This window comes from Piliocolobus tephrosceles, chromosome 13 (genome assembly GCF_002776525.5).
Source record: "Piliocolobus tephrosceles isolate RC106 chromosome 13, ASM277652v3, whole genome shotgun sequence".
Taxonomy (NCBI): Eukaryota; Metazoa; Chordata; class Mammalia; order Primates; family Cercopithecidae; genus Piliocolobus; species Piliocolobus tephrosceles.
The window spans coordinates 51,693,815-51,713,313 of NC_045446.1; the positions used below are offsets into that span (position 1 = coordinate 51,693,815).

Genomic DNA, 19,499 nt, shown 5'->3' on the forward strand with positions numbered 1-19,499 from the left:
GTAAGTCTGGGATCCACAGACAAGCCATTCTGCAAAACTTCTGTCAATTTTAATGAAGCACTAAAGAGTGAGATAGGCAGGGGGAGTGATTGATTTGTGGGTATTTTTTAAGAAACCCTGTTAGATATAACACCTAAAGTTCCAAATATCAAGTTTGGTGGACACCTTCAAAAGGATGAAAGCTGCAACCTCCTTTACTCTGTCCTTCATATCATCACTCAAAATACATAAAGCACATTTCATTCCTAACAACATACACTTTGGCAGATAAAAAAGGTGACCCACACTTTCATTTTCTTTATTTTTCATTGATACCGTATGAATACAAAGTTTCTAGAAAGCTACAAAATGTCTACCACTTTATCAAGAAGGCATCAAAATGTGTCACTTTGCAAAGACATGAAAACACCTGCAGGAACTGACACAAAAATAGCATTTTTAGAGTGATGAAATAATTGCACTTAACTGTCATGGGTATTAAAGTTATCACACATATGTACCGCAAAAGCTAGAATACATTTTTTTTTTTTTACAAAGCACTTTATAAAAAAATTCTCTGCACACAAATCCTATAATTTTCATATAACTATCATACTAAAGATAAATTCACTTTAAAGCCAACACTTAGAACATTTTAAAACAAAAAGGTACCAGTACCTAAACACAGACGTTAACAAATACAAGAATACTGTACTGCCAAGAGGTTTAATCAAATGCCTTTTGAAAGTTTCTGCAAATAGGTTAAGAGAACATGTGTGAGAATTTGCCCATGCCCACCCCCATCTCTCCAATCTACCCATGAGGAACTCAGTTACCCGAAGGCAGGTTCCACAGCCTACTCCCAGCAGCAGTACAATATCAAAGGAACCACTGACCAGATGAAACGCTTACGTCACAAGCCCATTTTATACACGTGACACGAAGACACAGACCGTGAGAATCCCATTAAGTCACTTAGAATGTGAACAAACACACGTGGCAAAAACCAATTTACATAAAATTTAAGTGTATTATTAAAGAATTAAAGGCTATTCAGGTTTCTTTTTTAAATGTTACAAATTTTTTTTTTGTCATTTTCAGGCACGTACTGTTTTTTACTTTTTTTTTTTTCTTGTCTGCAGTCATGAGCCTATTGAAAAAGGCCTACAGAAGTAAATCTTTCAAGGAGGTAATAGGGAGATGTATTTTTTTTAAAGAAGTGCAGTTGATATCTAATTTACACAGTGAAACTAATGACAGAAAATGACTAATGAAAAAAAAATCAGAGACTGGTTTCCAACTGATTGACACCTAGATCTGTCAGCCTCTCTTAGAGAAAGGGGAAGGAAAAAAAATCTCATCATGGAAGGCAGACAAGTGAGTCCACCTGACAGAGGTGGAATCTGATGGAATCTGACCCCATTTCATGATAAACGAGAGGAAACATAAATGCCATCTCAAATAGTAAAGCGATGTAGTGTAGCATGAGTGACTCAATGCAAATTCACAGAGTAAAAGAAGTTACGGCTTAGGAAGTAGGACAATAAATACAAATATTTCATCTTATTTAACGGTGCATGACTTCAGTGAAACTACCCTTTGCAATGCAATAAATTTTAAACACAAACCTTCATTCTTAACAATATAAGCAATGACTTCAAGAGAGAAAACCACTGTCAAACAAAGCACAGTAACAGTTGAAAAGAGAAGCAGGAAAACAAGCATTTGACTAATTTCTTCCACACTGTGGTACAGTGCTGGCAGGGAGGAGTTGAGAATTCCAGCAGCTAACTATAACTTAGGTTGAGTACATTTTCTTTTCGTTTGATAGTTTTTGTTTGCACAAATTTCTATAAATACTCACAACTTGGAGTGGGTAAGAATCACTCCTAAAATTTCAGAGCCCAGAGAGGATATTCTTAAAGACACCAGGTAGAGACACACAGAACATATGTATGAAGAGTTTCGAGGCTAATTTTCAAAGATGTCTGATGTTATTTTTACATCTATATTAGCAAAGAAAAATCTTTTTTTCCTGGCTTCTTTTTGGCTGGTGTTTGGCCTTCTTGTCCTTTTCACTCATCTTTCTTACCTCTATCAGCTTTCCCAATTTCTACAAGGTTTGGATAAAAGCCAACAAGGACTTTAAAGAGTTGCCCCTTTGAGGGCTGGAACATGCTTTGAAAATGCCAAATTGTGAATGGTGCTCTTTGGAAGTTCCTCGTAGCACATTCATACACACTACTTGGAGTCAACATGTTTGCCCTAAGAAGAACACTTCAATTGTAACGACCCTAACTTACTTTTGTTTTGTTCTGCACTGTCGTCTCAGTTTGAGGCTTCCAACTTTCAAAATGGTATCATTGTGTAAACCAGATAAGTGCGCACTGTCATTTGAATGGAAAAGAAAGTCTCCACAGAGACTGAACACGAACACAAGGAGGAGGAGAAAGCTGTAATATCTGTCCACCGGCCAAGATTCTGTCGTTTGTGCGGAAGTCCCCTCATCCGGACGCAGGGCTGGGTGACGAGATGAAATGACACACTGGGTCATCGGCACACACAAATACAACAGTTTCTGGGGTCCTTCCGCTGCAGTGTGCTATGGATGTTGGAAGGCCCCCACTGGCAGACAGACTAGCAGCAGGCGGGGACCACGTCGTGCTCTTGTGAACAGAGGCCTGTGGTTGGTTACTCATCCCGGTAAACCAAAGGCATTATGGTGATCTCAAAATATTTTTGGTCTCTTTACAAATTATCGTTATTATGGCAGCACTTTTCTAAGCTGGAATCTCAAACCAAAGGCACTTTCATGCTAGAGTGCAGAAGATTCACAAATAGCTAAGTATTTGGTCATGAATTTAAAAGGCAACATTAAAAAGTACAATTTGCTTTTCATAGTAAACTATGAAGTTGCAACCTTTTGTTTTGGTATATACATTTGAGAGTGTGGTGAAAGAACTGACTTGTGTCCAGTTTCAGATTTTAGACCAACTAGTCAGTTTCCTATAGAACTGGAGAAAAAATGGGCTTACAAAACAAAAATGAAGACAATTTTTGCTTGTTTTGTTTCCAATATTGGGCCAATTAGTAAATGAACATTAGGAATCGGTGTAAGAAAAGGCTGGCGGCATGACTAAGGTATTACTAAGGCACTGCTTACGGGAACGCTTTGGCAGCTCTGAATTGAAAACTTCCTACAAAAGTAACAGTAGTAAGAGAAATGCTTCCAGCTTACAAAAGGGCTCACAGTTTCGAGGCAGCCTTTTGCACTGCATACCCTACATGCAACATCTTAAAGATTTAAGGCTTTTCAGAAATGCCATGTGCAGGGCTTTGCCACAGAAACACCAACATAAAGAAATAAGCAATGCAGACATATCCTCCTAATGTCACAGGTGTGAACACCGACAAACAATTAGTTCTACCCTTCGTTAGTTCAGGTATAGTGTACCAGAGCATATACAAAATTATACAAATCAATATGTACCTGGTTTGTAAAATTGACTGTCATCTCATATGATTTAAATAATTTATAGTTGCACAAAAACAACTGCTAAAGCCACCACAGTACTGAAACCTTACGAAGACTTGGGTTTAAAAGTCATTCGGGGACTTTTGACACCAAGTACTTGGAACGGGGGCTGTTTTTTGGCTGGTGTGAGTGCAGGACTTTGCTGCTAGGATGCTTACCAAATAGAAATTTGACTCAGAGCCTGTGGCTGGGGAATTGTTCTCAGGAAGTAAAAGGGCTCACCAGCTCTCCTACCTGCTTGTGGATGCCTCAGATAGCAATGGTCAGACAGGACACTTGAGTGTGGGAAGCAGCATCCTGTGAGGCTGTGCTCTGGCGCAGGGAGAGCCTCAATCTCCCCGTCTCTTCTAAGCTGACCTGTCCACACATTCTGAGGGATTGTTTAAGCTTAGAGCAGCAAAGAAAAGCAGCCGCCCCCAGGAGAGGCCAAGGATCAAACTGGCAGGAACCCTAGACAAGTCTCACCCTTTTTCTGTCACTAACCAGCTGGGTGACTCTAAACATGTCACCTCCCCTCTGGGCCTCAACTTTCTCATTGACAAAATGAAGGAGAGTAGACTGTGCTTTCAGCTCAAGAGAGAAAATTTCTCTAAGCCCTCTTCTGGGACCAATCCCTCCATCCTCCATCTCTAGAGGTGAAATGTTCCAGAGGTTTCAATAAATTTACAAAACAGCATTGATTGTAAGGCAGAAACTAGAAGAAGCCCAGAGGAAATATGCTGAAATAAGTAAAGGTTTGATAATGAGATCCATGAGAAATAATGAAAATTGCTGAGATCTTTTTTTTTAACCCCTACTAACTAACGATGAAGGTCAAATCAGAAACACTCTTTAAAGAGGTGTGAGGTGATTAAAGGGATGATGGTGACCAGCTGTCCCCAACTTCCCCAGTGCTGAGTGAAAGAATACTTGTAGCGAGAGAAATTGTTGTGAAACAAAAGTTTTGAAACAGAAAGAAATATGGACACAATGTCACTTAATAGTCCTACCTGCCTCTTGCAAGGCTCTAGGAGAGATGCTTTCACGGGGTAAAATGGAAGGGAAAACAATTTCAAATGTGGTCATTGTGACCTGTAACATCTTAGGCAACAGGTCTTGACTGGGGATCATTTTGTACCTGATGAGATATTTGGCAATGTCTGAAGACACGCTGGGTGGGGAAGAGGTGTTAGTGGTACTACTGGGTAGAGACCAGGGATATTAGTAAATCTCCTACAGTGCAAAGGACAGCTCTGCAGAACAAAGAATTACCCAGTCCAAAATGTCAATGGTGTCAAGGTTGAGAAACCCTGGTCTCAGGTAGCTTGGACATTCTGAAGTTCTAGGACATGTGTGAAGAAGTCCTTGTTTTATTCTCAGCCTCTATGATGGAAATGAACGCCCACAGACCAGAGCCCCATTCTGCAGCTCCTCCCTGTTTAGGCTGTGGAAAACTGGCCTCTAAACTCTACAGTGAAAGAAAGCACAAGATGGCCATGAAGCAAGCCTGGCACCAGAGGGTCACGAGGGGATAGAGCATCTGGAAGAGAAGTGAGACAGGGCTCTGCGAAGGCTTCTTTAGTATGCTTTAGAAAGCTTTTATAAACAAAGGGAGACTGCCATAGGAATGAAGGACAAAAGACAGACTCAGATTAGATGTTGTGATGCCAATCTCACCCAAAGGTTTAATCTGAGAGAGACAAAGAGAAGCCCACTGGGGTGACTGGACCAGTGGTTAAGATAGGGAAAATATCTGTTCTGGAGAAGGCTTTAGAAAAACAAGACAAGAAGTAAACTTTTAAAAATCTTTAGAAATGTTGTAAGAGCAAGGAGTAAACCTCAAGGTCAACCATAGAAACCCAGAAAACTCAACTGCAAAGGCATTCTGAGCAAGAGGATGCAGGTGGTGAAGCACCCGGGTCAGCAGACTGGGCTGTGTTCGTCTCTGCGCCAAGAGAGTTGTCCTCTAGCTGGTCTTCCTGGGTCCCAGTATTTTTGTGCTTTGGAAAGTAAATCCCAAGAGCCCTCCTGGCTGCAATGAAAAGCCCCATTCCTGGGTAGAATATGAAACAGATACCTCTCCCACTGAAGTTCTAGGATAGGTTGGCTTTTAGCCATTTGTGCTCACCTGGTCATATACTCCTGGTCCTGGGAGAGGATGGGGCTTCCCTTAAGGAAAGATGCAGGAAATAAGAGCAAAAGAAACATCCCTAAGAGGGGTGTTCAACAGAAGTCATTGTAAATGTGGCCACCGTGAAAGGGGACACCTGGCACAATCCTTCACAAGCCAGCCTGGAATCAGGGAACCAACAGTAGTCTCTTTATGAAGGGCAGAGTAGCACTGTCCAACTGGTTTCTAGAAGGAATGGGCATTCCAAATGGGGACAGTTTTGCACTTTCTCCTCTTGTCTTCCCAATGACCAGGGATGCATTTGGGAGAGGTCAATGTTTTATTGTTTCCCACAAGCCAGCCACACCCTCATGTTTGAAACCACGAGATGCTGACTGATGTATTAATACAAGCAGGGTCAAAGCAGGTGTTGAGACAGGCAAGGGGGCGTGTTAAGTTAATTGGATGTGGTAGAACTAAGTTTATTTTCTAGCTTGGTGGAAAAATCTTGACAAATTTTACAAGTTAAAAAACTTGTTTCATGTTCTATTGTGTGCATGTTCCTAGCACTTATAAAAGCATATTTCTTTGGGAAGTTGGAGGAGTACTCCCTGTTCTCTCCCAGTGAAACACTTATGGGAAATAACTCAAAACATCTGGCCACATCAAACCAACTCTGCCTGGGCAATGCTCTGGAATTCTTAGACCGGAAAGTTGAATCCCTCCTGGCAAGAGAATCTCCCAAATGAGCCTATTTGAAAAGGTCAGAGATAGGTAGCTGGGCCTCTTAAACCTAAGCCAAACAAGAACTGTAACTTACTGAGAGAGGCTAAGGAAATGGATGTGCTTCGAGAGGATGTATCTAAGTCTACAGACACATTAAGATAAACATATGTATCAGCACCTAGCAAACTGAGTGACACTAAACAAGTGTTCACTAAATGTGTTGAGTAACTCTATATGTGCATTTGTGTTTATGTATACACATACATACACATATAGCTCTAGTTACAGCAGGTTAATATGCATATTGGGTCATTAGAAATAAAGAATGTATCCACAGGCTGGTGAGGATGCTTACAATTTTCTGGGGAGCAGAGATGCTAAAACTGATGAGCCTTTTACTTGTCTGTTTGATGAAATTTTCTCCCAGCCACAGGATTCTGTATACTTTGCATCTCACAGTGCAGTATTCAGTATTCACGCCAATTTAAAAATTTTGTTATTAAAATTCAGTGGTTCAAATATTTACTCATCTTAATAAAAAATTTGGTTGTCCATATAAAATATAACTGCACAAACAAGACTATAAACATTGTAAGTTTAGATTTTTTCAGTATGTATCTACTTATTGCAGAAAGAGCCATCTTTTCTTTCTCATTAAATAATCAATCATCACATTAGTACAATACAATTTTATATTTTTTAAATATACTATATATGTTAAGGATAAGGGGTGAAGTTTTCTTCCTTTGTAATACCTGTTCAAGAGTTTAATGGATTAGGAGATTAGTGTTAACCTTGAGGAAAAAAGTACAAATTTGTCTCATTAGGACACTTCTACCAAGCATTTCTTAAGGCTATAGTTTAACATTTGGTTTCAAAAAGAAAAAAAAGGTTTCATTTAAAAAATAATTTAGTGAATTACATTCTTTCATAACTTCCACCCTAATTAGTTACAAAGATAAGTCTAAAGATTCTTAGTTTTGTGTACTAATTTACATTTATATTTAAAGATTAATTTTACTTGTATCTTAAAACAAGAATTTTATGTTGGAAAAAAGAGAACTAAATACATTTGTATAAAGGCTGTAAATGTCCCATGGCAAATGCTCTGTCTCAATATTTTCTACCACAATTAGAAACAGGGCTCTGCAGAGAGAGACTTGGGTTGTTCAGATTCACCTTTCCCGAGGAATTGTGGGCTGCACATCTGAAGAACATATAGAAACAACTCAATTTCTCTTTTTACAACTGTACCAGAACTTCACAGCTACAATGATAGTATGAACACATGAAAAAATGACTTCACTCAAACAAGATTTAGAAAGTCGGGGTGACCTCGGGGCCAGGGCACCACCCTGTGTGGTGAGGTTTACAGTCAGTCGTTCGATAATGGAGAGAGAGTGTGTGTGTGTACATATGTGTGTGTGTATATACAGATATCTATATATATAAATAACCATGTTCAGTCCTTTACAAGCCTGTAAATATGATGTTGTGCTCCGTGTTCACTATTTGAAACTTCAAACACACAGGCCATGCAGAGGAGAGTTTCTTGTGTATCCCTGTTTGTTACCACCTGTTAAAATAAAAAAAGGTATGTAAGTGTAATACTACATGGATGAAAACATATTCCATCTGTATGGACTATGGATGACTATGACTTAATTGGAGAAGAATGAGTCTTAAGTCCAACAAAGATTTGCTCAGCCTCGCTCTGTGTCCTCTAACACAAATTGTATTATTTTTTATTTGAATTTTTAAATTGACAAGTAATAATTCCAGTCCCTACTTAAAAGAATAAAGTCTTGCAGTACATATATTTATGGGCTACAATGTGATGATAGATGTATATACATTACGGAATGATTACATCAGGTTAACTGACATACCAAGCACTTCATATACTTCTTTGTGATGAGAACATTTAAAATCTATTTTTTCCCATCCTAGTCTTAAACTTGCACTAAATCTTGTTTCACAATAGCCAATAACAGATAGAAACTGCAGGATTGCCTCCCGCACCACCATATTAACTAGCAGTGCCTGGACCCAGCAAAGTATCTGCTGAATCAAGGAACAGTGGGATAGGGAGAATCCTGTGGAATGACATTCTTTCCATGGACACGGGCTTTATCTCTCAAAATGTATTGTGAAATACTCGCGTTTCCCCTCGAGTCTCCTGAATCCCTCTAATTCTCCTTCAGATTTTGAGTTCTCCAGCCAAAATCATTGCAGCTTCCTCCACACCAGACAGACCCTGACTCCTTCCTGTCCTCACTCTGGTCTCAATTCCCCATGCTATTCTCAGAAGGCACTTTCTAAGAGCAAATCTAATCAAGCACAAACACCACCAAACGCTTCAGTGACTCTGTTACTTTTGTACTTGATTACACCAAAGCATTGTTTGAATGAAAACATTCTGAACTTGAGAGCCTCATCCAGTTTGTTATAGGCCTAATTTCCCTCTAAGTATCAGGCTGCTTCCCCTGTTTAGTTTTCCTTGCCCTTAAGGCATCCTTGCTTCCTCCAGTCCCGACCTAAAGAATGAAGTCTTGCAGTACATCTCATTTTCCCATCACAGCATGCTATACAGTTGGTAAACGCATATAGGTGTGAACAATTTTTTTTCTAATGTCCATCTCATCCAGCGGAATATAAGTTTCTAAGGAACAGGGGCCCTGTTTCCCAGCAACTAGTTTGAAGACATGGCACACAACAGTCATTTAATAAATATCTGCTGGGCTGGGCGCGGTGGCTCACGCCTGTAATCCCAGTCCTTCGGGAGCTTGAGGTGGGTGGATCACGAGGTCAGGAGTTCGAGACCCACCTGGCCAACACAGTGAAACCCCGTCTCTACTGAAAATATAAAAATTGACTGGGCACAGTGGTGGGAGCCTGTAATCCCAGCTACTCAGGAGGGTGAGGCAGGAGAATCACTTGAGTCCGGGAGGCAGAGGTTGCAGTGAGCCGAGATTGTGCCACTGCACTTTAGCCTGGGCAACAGAGCAAGACTCTACCTCAAAAATAAATGAGTAAATAAATAATTGATGAATGAATGAAAATTCACATCAGAATGGCCAACAAATATTGAGTGCTTACTATCCATCTACTCAGTATCAAATGCTTTACACAGATTGTCTCATACGATATTATAATACCTCTACGAGTAGGTGCTCTTTGACAGGGAAGGAGCTGAGAGGTTTGTTTGGTCATGGTTGCATATTCACCATGCAGATAGCTCTCAATTGTTTCTTCCTCAGGAAGCCTTACTCAGCTTCCTCCTGAACTAGGTCAAATTCTCCTGTTCTACAAATGCCCCGTGTCCCTCTGCCAGGTAGCAAGAGCTACAGTTTTCATTTATTTTGTGATGACTTGATGCATGCCTGCCTCCTGCATCAGACCCCAGGATGGCAGCCCACCTGCCTAATTCACCACAGCACCCCAGCCCTGGCACCTAAGTATGCACCCATGGGATACCCCTATTCTTAGCAATCAGGAAGATGTCTGCTTATCCATCGAGGCAACATCCCTGAGAATCCCTACCTCATCACTCTGCACTTGAGAGGTACCTGTTTTACGAGTACACTACAGCCATCATTTCCTTGCAATGGTTTATCTACCTGCCTCTTTCGTCCTGAAGCACCATGAATTACTATATGACAAGTACTGGGTTTTATTTGCATTGTATCCCAGAAGGCGGTACCATCTGTCATAGCTTAGCTGAATTAAAATATTTCAATGATAACCTTTGAGGTAGAAAGTGCAGACTTGAGTGTTCTGTTTATACATGAAGGTGAAAGTGATGTCTGAAGATTAAGTGACCAAGGCCATAAAGTCTTAAACTCAAGTCTTTTCATTTCATGACCATAAGACACCTTGCAAAGTCTTTTCTATCCATTCAAGTCTTAATTTATTTCTATCACTGGCTCTGTGACCTTGGGGTGGCCTGACATTCTTTATCCATAAAATGAGAATAAAAATGACCTCATAGTCTGAAAGTGAGATTTACGTAACATTTACAAAGGGTCTAGCACAGCACCTGGCACTTCTACGATCTATGCAAACTTCTTGCAAGCTTTCTATAAAAGAATACAGTTGGCCCTTCCTATCTGCGACGATTCCACACTTGCAGATCCAATCAGTATCAGACTGAAAACACTTGGGAAGGAAAAAAGACATAATAAAAATAATGTAACAATAAAAAGAATAAAAATTTTAGATAAAACAACTATTTATATAGCATTTACATTGTATTTGGTATTATAAGTAATCTAGAGATGATTTAAAGTATAAGAGATGATTTGTATAAGTTATCTGCAAATACTATGTCATTTTATATAAGGTACAATTTCTCCTGTTCATCAATTAGATTATTTTATTTTCATAATCCAAGAGTGCTGGCTTAATTTCAGTTTTTCTAAAACTAAACTATTAATTCTAACATATATTTATTGATAGCTATTAATTCTCCATATTAAAGGAATTTATTTAGTTGCTTAATGACACATTTTGAAATTAACCTGCTAAGTTATCTGGATGGCTATACTGGTTGAAGTCATATGTTCCAAGAGGCTATATGGTATAGCCTATTGCTCCTAGGTTACAAATCTGTATAGCATGTTACTGTACTGATTACTGTAGGCTATTACAACACAATGGTAAGTATTTTTGTATCTAAACATACCTACACATAAAGTACAGAAAAATATGGTATAAAAGGTAAAAAGTAGTTCACCTATATAGGGCACTTACCACGAATGGAGCTTACAGGCCTGAAATTTGCTCTAGGCGAGTCAGTAAGTGATGAGTGAATGGGAAGGCCTAGGGCATTACTGTACACTACTGTAAACATTTATACTGTACACTTAGGGCTAAGCTAAATTTATTTTTTAAAATAATTATGCTATATTATATAATAGCTGCATCATCACTAGGTGACAGGAAATTTTCAGCTCCATTATAAGCTTATGGGAACACTATCACACATGCGGTCTGTTCTTCACGCTGCTATGCAGTGCACAACTGTAGTCAGGTTCTATGGGTAACAGGGGCTTTAACACTTTTCCAGGCCACATTGATCTTAGCTGTGATCTCAGGTAGAGTTTTAGGGACTGAGGACATGCATCCTTAGCATGCATAAACAGAATCAGAAGTGATTTTTAATAAACAGTTAAGACTCCCCCCAAGAGAGGCAGGGAAGCCATTCATTCAGGGTTTTGGTTAATTCCTGAGGCTACCCGAGATCCTCAACATATGCCACACTCGCCTTCTACTCATCTGACTGCTAAAGTGATGCATCTATTCTTAGATAGCAACAGGGAGCACCTATATGGCAAGCACCTACTACCTGCCAGACTTACAAACCTTGAACTGCTCTATTTTCACCAAAGGGCCATTAAAGACAGGAATACTGATTAATGTTATTGAAGAGCATGTATTCCAAACTTCCCGAGTGCTGGCTTCTACGTTTTAGAGGGACATGGGCACATCTGAGAATCCATTAAGATTCTCTTCTTGATACAAACAAAAATTATATACAAAATTATCTGTTTGGTAGTTGTATGCCAATCATGTGTCTCTGAACTCTGAGAGTCCTTGCGGCTCATTTCCCAATCTCTTACAGCAATGGGTCTCTACCTGGTTGCACACTACAACTACATGCAGAGCTTTAAAAATAAACAAACAAAAACCAGGATGCTGGGCCCCATCTCCAGGGATTCATTTTATTCATCTGAGGTGAGGCCTAGGCCTTAGATGTTTTAAAGCTTCCTGGATGAATCTAATATGCACAGGGATTTTTATTTTTAAATGTTACTTACTTTTTGTTTTTTTTTTTAACAATGGTGTATAGAAGCTGGCTCCTACTGGCTCATAAAAGTTATTGTTAAATATTAAGAAATCTGATGAGCTGAATAGCTATCAGGAACTTCAAATTGCCCATGGAGAGCATATTATTTACACCACAGAAATAGGCAAAAGGTATAAACTAGGGTTTTGGGAAATTGGGAAAGAGCCTTTAAAAAAAAAAAAAGAACACTGCTGATTGAAAGCCACTGTCCCAATGGAACCAAAAACACCAAGTAAAGAATTCCTGCTCTATGTATTCTTCTTAATCCTAGTAACAAAAATGAATAAAGTAGGCTTTCAGAGGAGTATCTGGCCACAGTATAGCCTTGTTGCCCCTCTTTTGCTAAGATTGTTTCCATCAAGTTTTGTTTTGGCATTTTCCCTTTAATCAAGTAATGTTATTTTTTTAAGTGAGTCTTATGAAACCCATTACTGAATATTTTCTGTTTTGCGCATGACACTGTTCCTAATAACTTCCGAAGTCCCCAAATAAAGCTCCCAGAAGAAATTTGTTTTAAAGTTAAGTATTGGGGGAAAACACAGAACCATCCAGGGGCACTGGTGAGTTTTCCCATTATGGACCTTGAGCACTATTTTCCCTTTCCTTTAGCTGCCCATTAAGTTTGTTTCGTCTGTTTTGAGATGGGGTGTCACTATGTCACCCAGGCTGGTCTCGAACTCCTGGGCTCGGGGGATCCTCTCACCTTGGCCTCCCAAAGTGTTGAGATTAGAGGCATAAGCCACTGCACTCAGCCTAGCCAGACTTTTTAGCCCATGAAGAACATTTTCCTCCTCCTGGTCATTGATTCCATGCATTCTATTCTAATCTATATTTCTTCTGGTCCTGAGAGCTTATATTTTCTTGCCTTAATGCATGTAACTCCTTAGAAGGCCTTGGAAGTCCATCATGGAATGTGTCAAGGTATGTCTGAAGTACAAACCTACCAACTCAGCTTTTGCCTGATTTGCATACCATGTTGCTGTTGAGACTAAAACTTGGCTAATGTTGAAATTACCTGTGGAACTTAAAAAAATACACATGCCTGGGTCCCATTCTCAGAGATCCTGATTTAATTGATCTAGGATACAGCCTGAGTATCTGGATTTTTAAAAGTTCTCTAGGCCTTTCTACTCTGCAGCCAGAGATAAAAACACATCACTTTTTATTACCCAACTGAATTCCAGTTCTGTGAACCTCAGAAACCCCAGCCACATAAAACCCCTTCTCTTCTACAGACTCAAGCCCAAGTTTTCCCTATGGATGCTGCAAATTCAACTGCTGACTGACCACCGGGAGCCCAATCCAACAGCCTGGTCAGTTCCCTCAGCACAGGCCCAGCACTGCCCAGGACCACCTTCCTCCCTTCTGTCAAGCCTCATGGCAGCATCTGCCCACACAGGAAAGAGGCAAAACCATTACCAATAAAATTGTGAAGTTTTCCAAAACACTGTTCATCATATATTTCTCTGGTAAGTGTTTGAGCTTGTGGATGAAGTTGATCATATATTCACACATTGGGGAGCGGTTTATTCGGTATACAAATCGGCCATTCTCAAACCTTGCATACTCCGTCTGTGAGGAAAAAAGGATTTGAGTATTTTTACACTTTTGACTTCAAAACACATGAAACAGATATTACTGCCTATAAAAAAGCCTTTTTTTCAATATGAATCAACTTCTATATATTACTACTTACATAATTTACTTAATTAAAAAGAAAACTATCTCCAAATTTATTGCTATACATAGAATTCATTATTTTTCTGAAAGTTTAAAAAAAATTAGTTGGAAAGATGATAGCTTTAAGAAGAGTTGATAGATCCTTTTAGCAAAGGTCAGAAAAAAATATAACTGCCTAATTATGATGCTTTACCTGGAGGAGATCTGTAAAAGCAGGCCCCAGCTAGTTACAATTCTTCAAAGAAAATCTCTCTTTATTGTGATAAAGCCTCACAGGTTAACAACCAATACAGCTAATCTCTCTACTTTAGAAAAAACTGATTATTTCTCACGGATCATGAGCCCCTGAATGTCAGCTGTTTATGAAAGGAAGAAATTAAGAAAATACTAGTATATATGCTGTTTCAAGAACTCAGAAATAAGAAACAAGGTTTCCTAGATAACCTTGGATCAAAAAGAATTAAGAAAATTACAAACTAAAGAGCAATGAAAAGGGAGATATTTTACATCAAAACGTATCAGCCATGATGAAGCTGCACTTGAAGGAAACTTAATGAAGCAGTCTCATATGTCTTCATCATTAAAGATAAAAATTTACAGAATAAAATACACATCCTTAAAAAATAAAAAATAAAAAAACCCAAACCACAAAGCAATCAAAGGAAGCTAGGAAAAAGAAATTAATGTAAGATAAGAGCTCAAATCAATGAAATAGAAATGTAAAATGTAGACAGAATTAAAAACTGGTCCTTTAGACAGACAAAATAAACTCTTCACATAAGTAAAAAGGAGAAAAAAGAAAAGTGGCAAAACCACAATTACAGTAAAAATTACAAGATACATAAAAGATTATTTCACATAACCCTAAAGCAGACACACACACACACACGGCGAAGCAAAGAAAACCCAGCAGATAGAGATGCTTTCCCAGAAACATATAACTTGCTAACACTGAATCAAAAAGAACGGGAAATTGTCAATAAATAGATCAGTCATTGTGGAAATGACCACAACTAATGAGTTTAGCTATTTACCATTGAAAAAAGGGGAAGCCACAGGGATATAAAATTTCAATTAGGAGAAATAAGCTCAAGAGATCTACTGTACAACATGGTGACTACAGTTAATACCAAAAATTTATTCTCAAAATTTTATTCTCAAAAATTGCTAAGAGAAGATTTAAGTGCTCTCACCACAAAAATTGGTAAGCTATGTGAGGTAATATATATGTTAATTAGCTCGATTCAACCATTCTACTGTGTATACATATTTCAAAACATCATGTTATACACCATAAATGTATAAAATTTTTATTTATCAATTAAAAATACATAATTAAAAGTAGATGCAAAAAACATATGAAGACCAAACAGTTTCAGGCCTAAGTTTTATGTAATCTTAAAAGAATAGTTATTTTCAGTGTTATTCTTTTTATGAAACTAGTATACATTCAAGACTGAAATTTGGCAAAGAGGTTATTGAAAAAAGTATGTAACTGGGTATTGGCAGCTCACACCTTTAATCCTAGCACTTTGGTAGGCTAAGGTAGGCAGATCGCTTGAGCCCAGGAGTTTGAGACCAGCGAAACCACACTTCTACAAAGCAATACAAAAAATTAGCCAGGCATGGTGGCATACGCCTGTAGTTCCAGCTACTCAGGAGGCTGAGATGGGAGGATTGCTCAAGACCAGTGAGGCTGAGGCTGCAGTGAGCCAAGATCATGCCACTGCACTCCAGTGTGGGTGACAGAGTGAGATCCCATCTCAAAAGAAAAAGAAAAAAAGAAAAAAGTAGGGACGAATATTACTTATGAAATGTAATGTGAAAATTCTGTGTAAAATACTAGCAAATAGAACCCAACCATACATCCAAAGTAGGACTGTTTCAGGAATGCTGTGGTGTTTCATACACATTGAGGAAATGTATTAACTTGTTATGTCAACAACTTGGAAGAAAAATCATATAGCAACAGTTGCTGAAAAGCATCTGATAATGTATTGCAGCTGTAACTAATAAAAATCCTAAGTAAAACAGGAATAGAAAGAAAACATTTAAATTAGTAATAAATACCATTAATAAAAGCCTACAGTAAATATAATCCTAAAGGGCAAAACACCAAAACTTTTTCAACTAACATCAGTTAACTATACAAGGGTATCCCAGGAATCTGGGGGGAAAACTAAAGTTAAGTATGAGAATTTGCTAAGATGGCCATATTGAAGACAGAGATGCAAAACCAAGAGCTTTTCTCTATTCTATTCATTCAAATCTAGAAATAACAAATTACAACATATTATATAATATTTAGAAATATATTTAACAAGAAAGAGACAAATCTGTATGATGAAAATGATAAAATCTTATTGAAATATATAAAATGAAATGAGAATGCAAACAGGTTCTTGATTGGAAAGATTTAGTATCAAATTCTCCCAAAAGAACATCTAAATCTGATGCAATTACAATTAGATTGCTCAAACAAGGTTTTCTTCTTTATATGTTTAAGTGATTGAATTAATTGGAAGAATAAATGTTGGTTACTAGCTTAGAAAATATATGAAAAAGAAGAACAGTGAGACTGACTTGCCTCATCAAATATCAGAATATACTACAAAGCCACCGTAATCAAATCAACATGGTACTGGGATACGTAGAGACAAGAAGTGGGTGGAATAGAACAGTGGGACTCCAGGAACAGCTCTCAGAATATATGGTAATTTAAAGGGGGCAGATCTCTTTAACTGGAAAAGAATGAATCATTTCATAAGTGGTTTTGATACAAATGCCTATTTGGAAGAAAATATAAGTGGACTACTACTTCACACCAAATGCAGACATACATTCTAAATAGGTAAAAGGCTTAAGTGTAAAACCCCACCTACCACACACACCACCTTCTCCATAAAAATTTCTGTGATTTTATCCATCAAAAGCAATCTTTCCCTGCTCCCTGAATTTGCAAAGAGCTTTGGATGTATCACCTGAGGACACCAGTAATTTGACATTTGGGAAACTGAGTAAGCTGTCTGGTTCATCTTTTCTCAAATGCACCTGTCCAGGCAGGGAATTCCAACTACAGAGAACATCCCCGACAACTTAGCTATTGACTAACATTGCCTAACACACATCTTCCACACTCCCAATCACCCACAGGTAATTCTGCTTCCTCCTTCTTCGAGGAGAGGAGGTCATCTGGTTCCAGGTGTCCCAGCCATGTTTCATGATACAGCCACCTTCTCACCTCCTGGGCTTTCCAGACATTATGTTGAGCCAATTCCCCTCCTCCCGACTCATTTTTGTCCTCTGCTCTTCTGTTTATGTCTCCCTCTACTTATCCTAGGGCTGGTGGCTGCTCCCCAAATTTAATCCTCATTCCTGTGCCCTTTCTGTTCCCTCTCTGCAGCTAGGTCTCCATTCCTAATCCTTAATGCTCAGGATTCCCAATTCATATTTCCAGTCTTTACCTGTCATGCAAGTTCTAGCCTTGCATCTATAATCATTACCTATACCCTCTTGAACACCTTATTTCCTTATCTCTACTAGTGGCAGTACCATCCTTCCAAGCATAAAATGTGAGTGTGACTTTTGACTCTTCCTCCTCATTAATATCCAGTTCATTTCTAAGTTCCATTCAAAACATCTTACTGGATTCCCACTGCCACCACTGTGGGAAAGCTCATGACCCCTAAGCTTAAATTGTCCATCTAAGTCAACTCCCCTGGATCCTCTTCTGCCAGCATACCCTTTCCTCAACCACATTCTCATAAGGCCTGCCCAGTGCTCAGGGGGTTTGTGCTATTGCTATGAGGGCCTGCAGCATCCCAAATCCTCATTGCTTAGCCCAGGGTCTTAAGAAATAAACTCTTCTCCCTCTCTCCCTCCTCAGCACAAAGTCTTTGTACAGCTAAGGTGGGCTCTTGAACCTGAAAGGTCCAGGGCCACTGGCTCACCTGAACATGGATCAATTAATTGGCTGATGGGTAGAAGACACTAAAAAACACAACCTTTAAGGAATGCCAACAACAAACATTATTCAACAGAGCAACTCACCCTGATCAAATAAATATACATCTTTTTAAAGGGAGGAAGGTATGAAACATAAAAGCCATAAAAAGATATTGGATCCTAATATATAATAAACTCTATCTAAAACAATTAAAAGCAAAGGCAGTGGAAATGGCAAAAGCAACAATATCCAACTCAAGGTGTCATGGTTTCAGAGGGCAGGTGCCAATCAGCTGAGTACCATCTTGACATCTATCTACAATGCCTGGGAGTGCCCTTGGACCTAGGGGTTGGGTATAGAGAGGGCATCATTCTGAGTGGCAGGGCCTATCTCCACCCAGCTTTCATGCCAGGCTACCCCACAAGGCCTCACGCAGAGGTGCACAGCACTGGCTGAGCAGGGCACAGCTGACTTCAGACACAGTCAGAGGACTGGCACGGGACCTCCTATTTGCTTCCTTTCAGGTGCTTCCAAATCACTTTACCTTTTTAGAAGTAACAAGAAAAAGAAGTGGGAGAAAGGAGGAGAGTGATATGTTTTGGCTGTGTCCCCAGCCGAATCTCACCTCGAATTGTAATCCCCACGTCAGAGGAGGGGCCTGGTGGCAGGTGATTGGATCATGGGGGCGGTTTCTCCCATGCTGTTCCTGTGATACTGTGGGAGTTCTCACCAGATCTGATGGGTTAAAAGTGTGTGGTGGTTCCCACCCACCTTTCTCCTGCCGCCATGAGAAGATATGCCTTGCTTTCCCTTCATCTTCTGCCACCATGATTCTAAGTTTCCTGAGACCCCCAAATCATGCTTCCTGTTAAGCCTGTGGAACTGTGAGTCAATGAAACCTCTTTTCTTTATAAATTACCCATTTGCAAGTAGTTCTTCATAGTAGTGTGAGAATGGACTAATACAGAAGGTAAGAAGGAGACATCCAAAAAAGTACAACTCTATGCCCCAAGGAAGGCTTAAAGGAAGGCAACAGTCTGCCCTCGAATGAAGTTTCCCAGTATACAGAGGCCAACTTACCTCTACTTTTTCTACTACTTGCTTCCCAAAGGAGCAAACTTTGGTGGAACAGGTGACTGTCATATTTTCAGAACTCTCGTACTGACTGGTTACACCATAAAAAGCCCCAGCATCATCTTGAATATTGCAGTTTAAATCAGCCTGTTGGAAAGGAAATGGAGGTGTGGGTTATTCTCTCATCCCAGGAGTCACGGCACCGAGCAGTAACTTTCCGGGTAAGACATCCGCTTGGCTGAATGAAGTCGGCTGGCTTGGGAAGGTGATGCCCATCTAGAAACAAGTTCAATACCCATCTGTCATTTTTTAAAGAGGTTGCTGATTTGGGCAGTCCTCTCTTGAAATGACAAGCTACATGTATCAATTTTGTTTTACTTTCTTGCATTCAGTATCAGAATAACGCTGTGTCCTTGCAATAAAAGATCCACAAGGTCTTTGAAATATGCACAGAAAGCAGGATATTAATTGGATTCATATTCACTCATCTTTAAAGATATTAAAAAAACCAGGAGACTGCAGCTGACTAGCCATTTGTCATGTATGCACAAACAGAAACTTTCTTAAAAATCAGAATATCTGGAGGGGAAATGGTTCCTATTAAAGATTGACTTACAAAGAT

The 19,499-nt window shown here is 39.2% G+C and overlaps 1 protein-coding gene across 4 annotated transcripts in view; it reads right to left on the reverse strand.

Moving 5' to 3' along the window:
- Nucleotides 1–277: 277 nt before the first annotated feature.
- Nucleotides 278–19,499, reverse strand: part of TEAD1 (TEA domain transcription factor 1) — a 270,156-nt gene continuing 250,934 nt past the window's right edge. The window contains exons 11-13 of one of the 4 annotated variants that reach the window (XM_023230876.3): nucleotides 18,884–19,024; nucleotides 13,597–13,749; nucleotides 278–7,905 (exon numbers count right to left, since the gene is read on the reverse strand). In XM_023230876.3, coding sequence (XP_023086644.1) covers nucleotides 7,792–7,905; nucleotides 13,597–13,749; nucleotides 18,884–19,024 — 408 coding nt within the window. In that variant the 3' untranslated portion in view covers nucleotides 278–7,791. The remainder of the gene's footprint in view (nucleotides 7,906–13,596; nucleotides 13,750–18,883; nucleotides 19,025–19,499) is intronic. The other 3 variants (XM_023230874.2, XM_023230877.2, XM_023230875.1) reach the window with 3 other exon arrangements.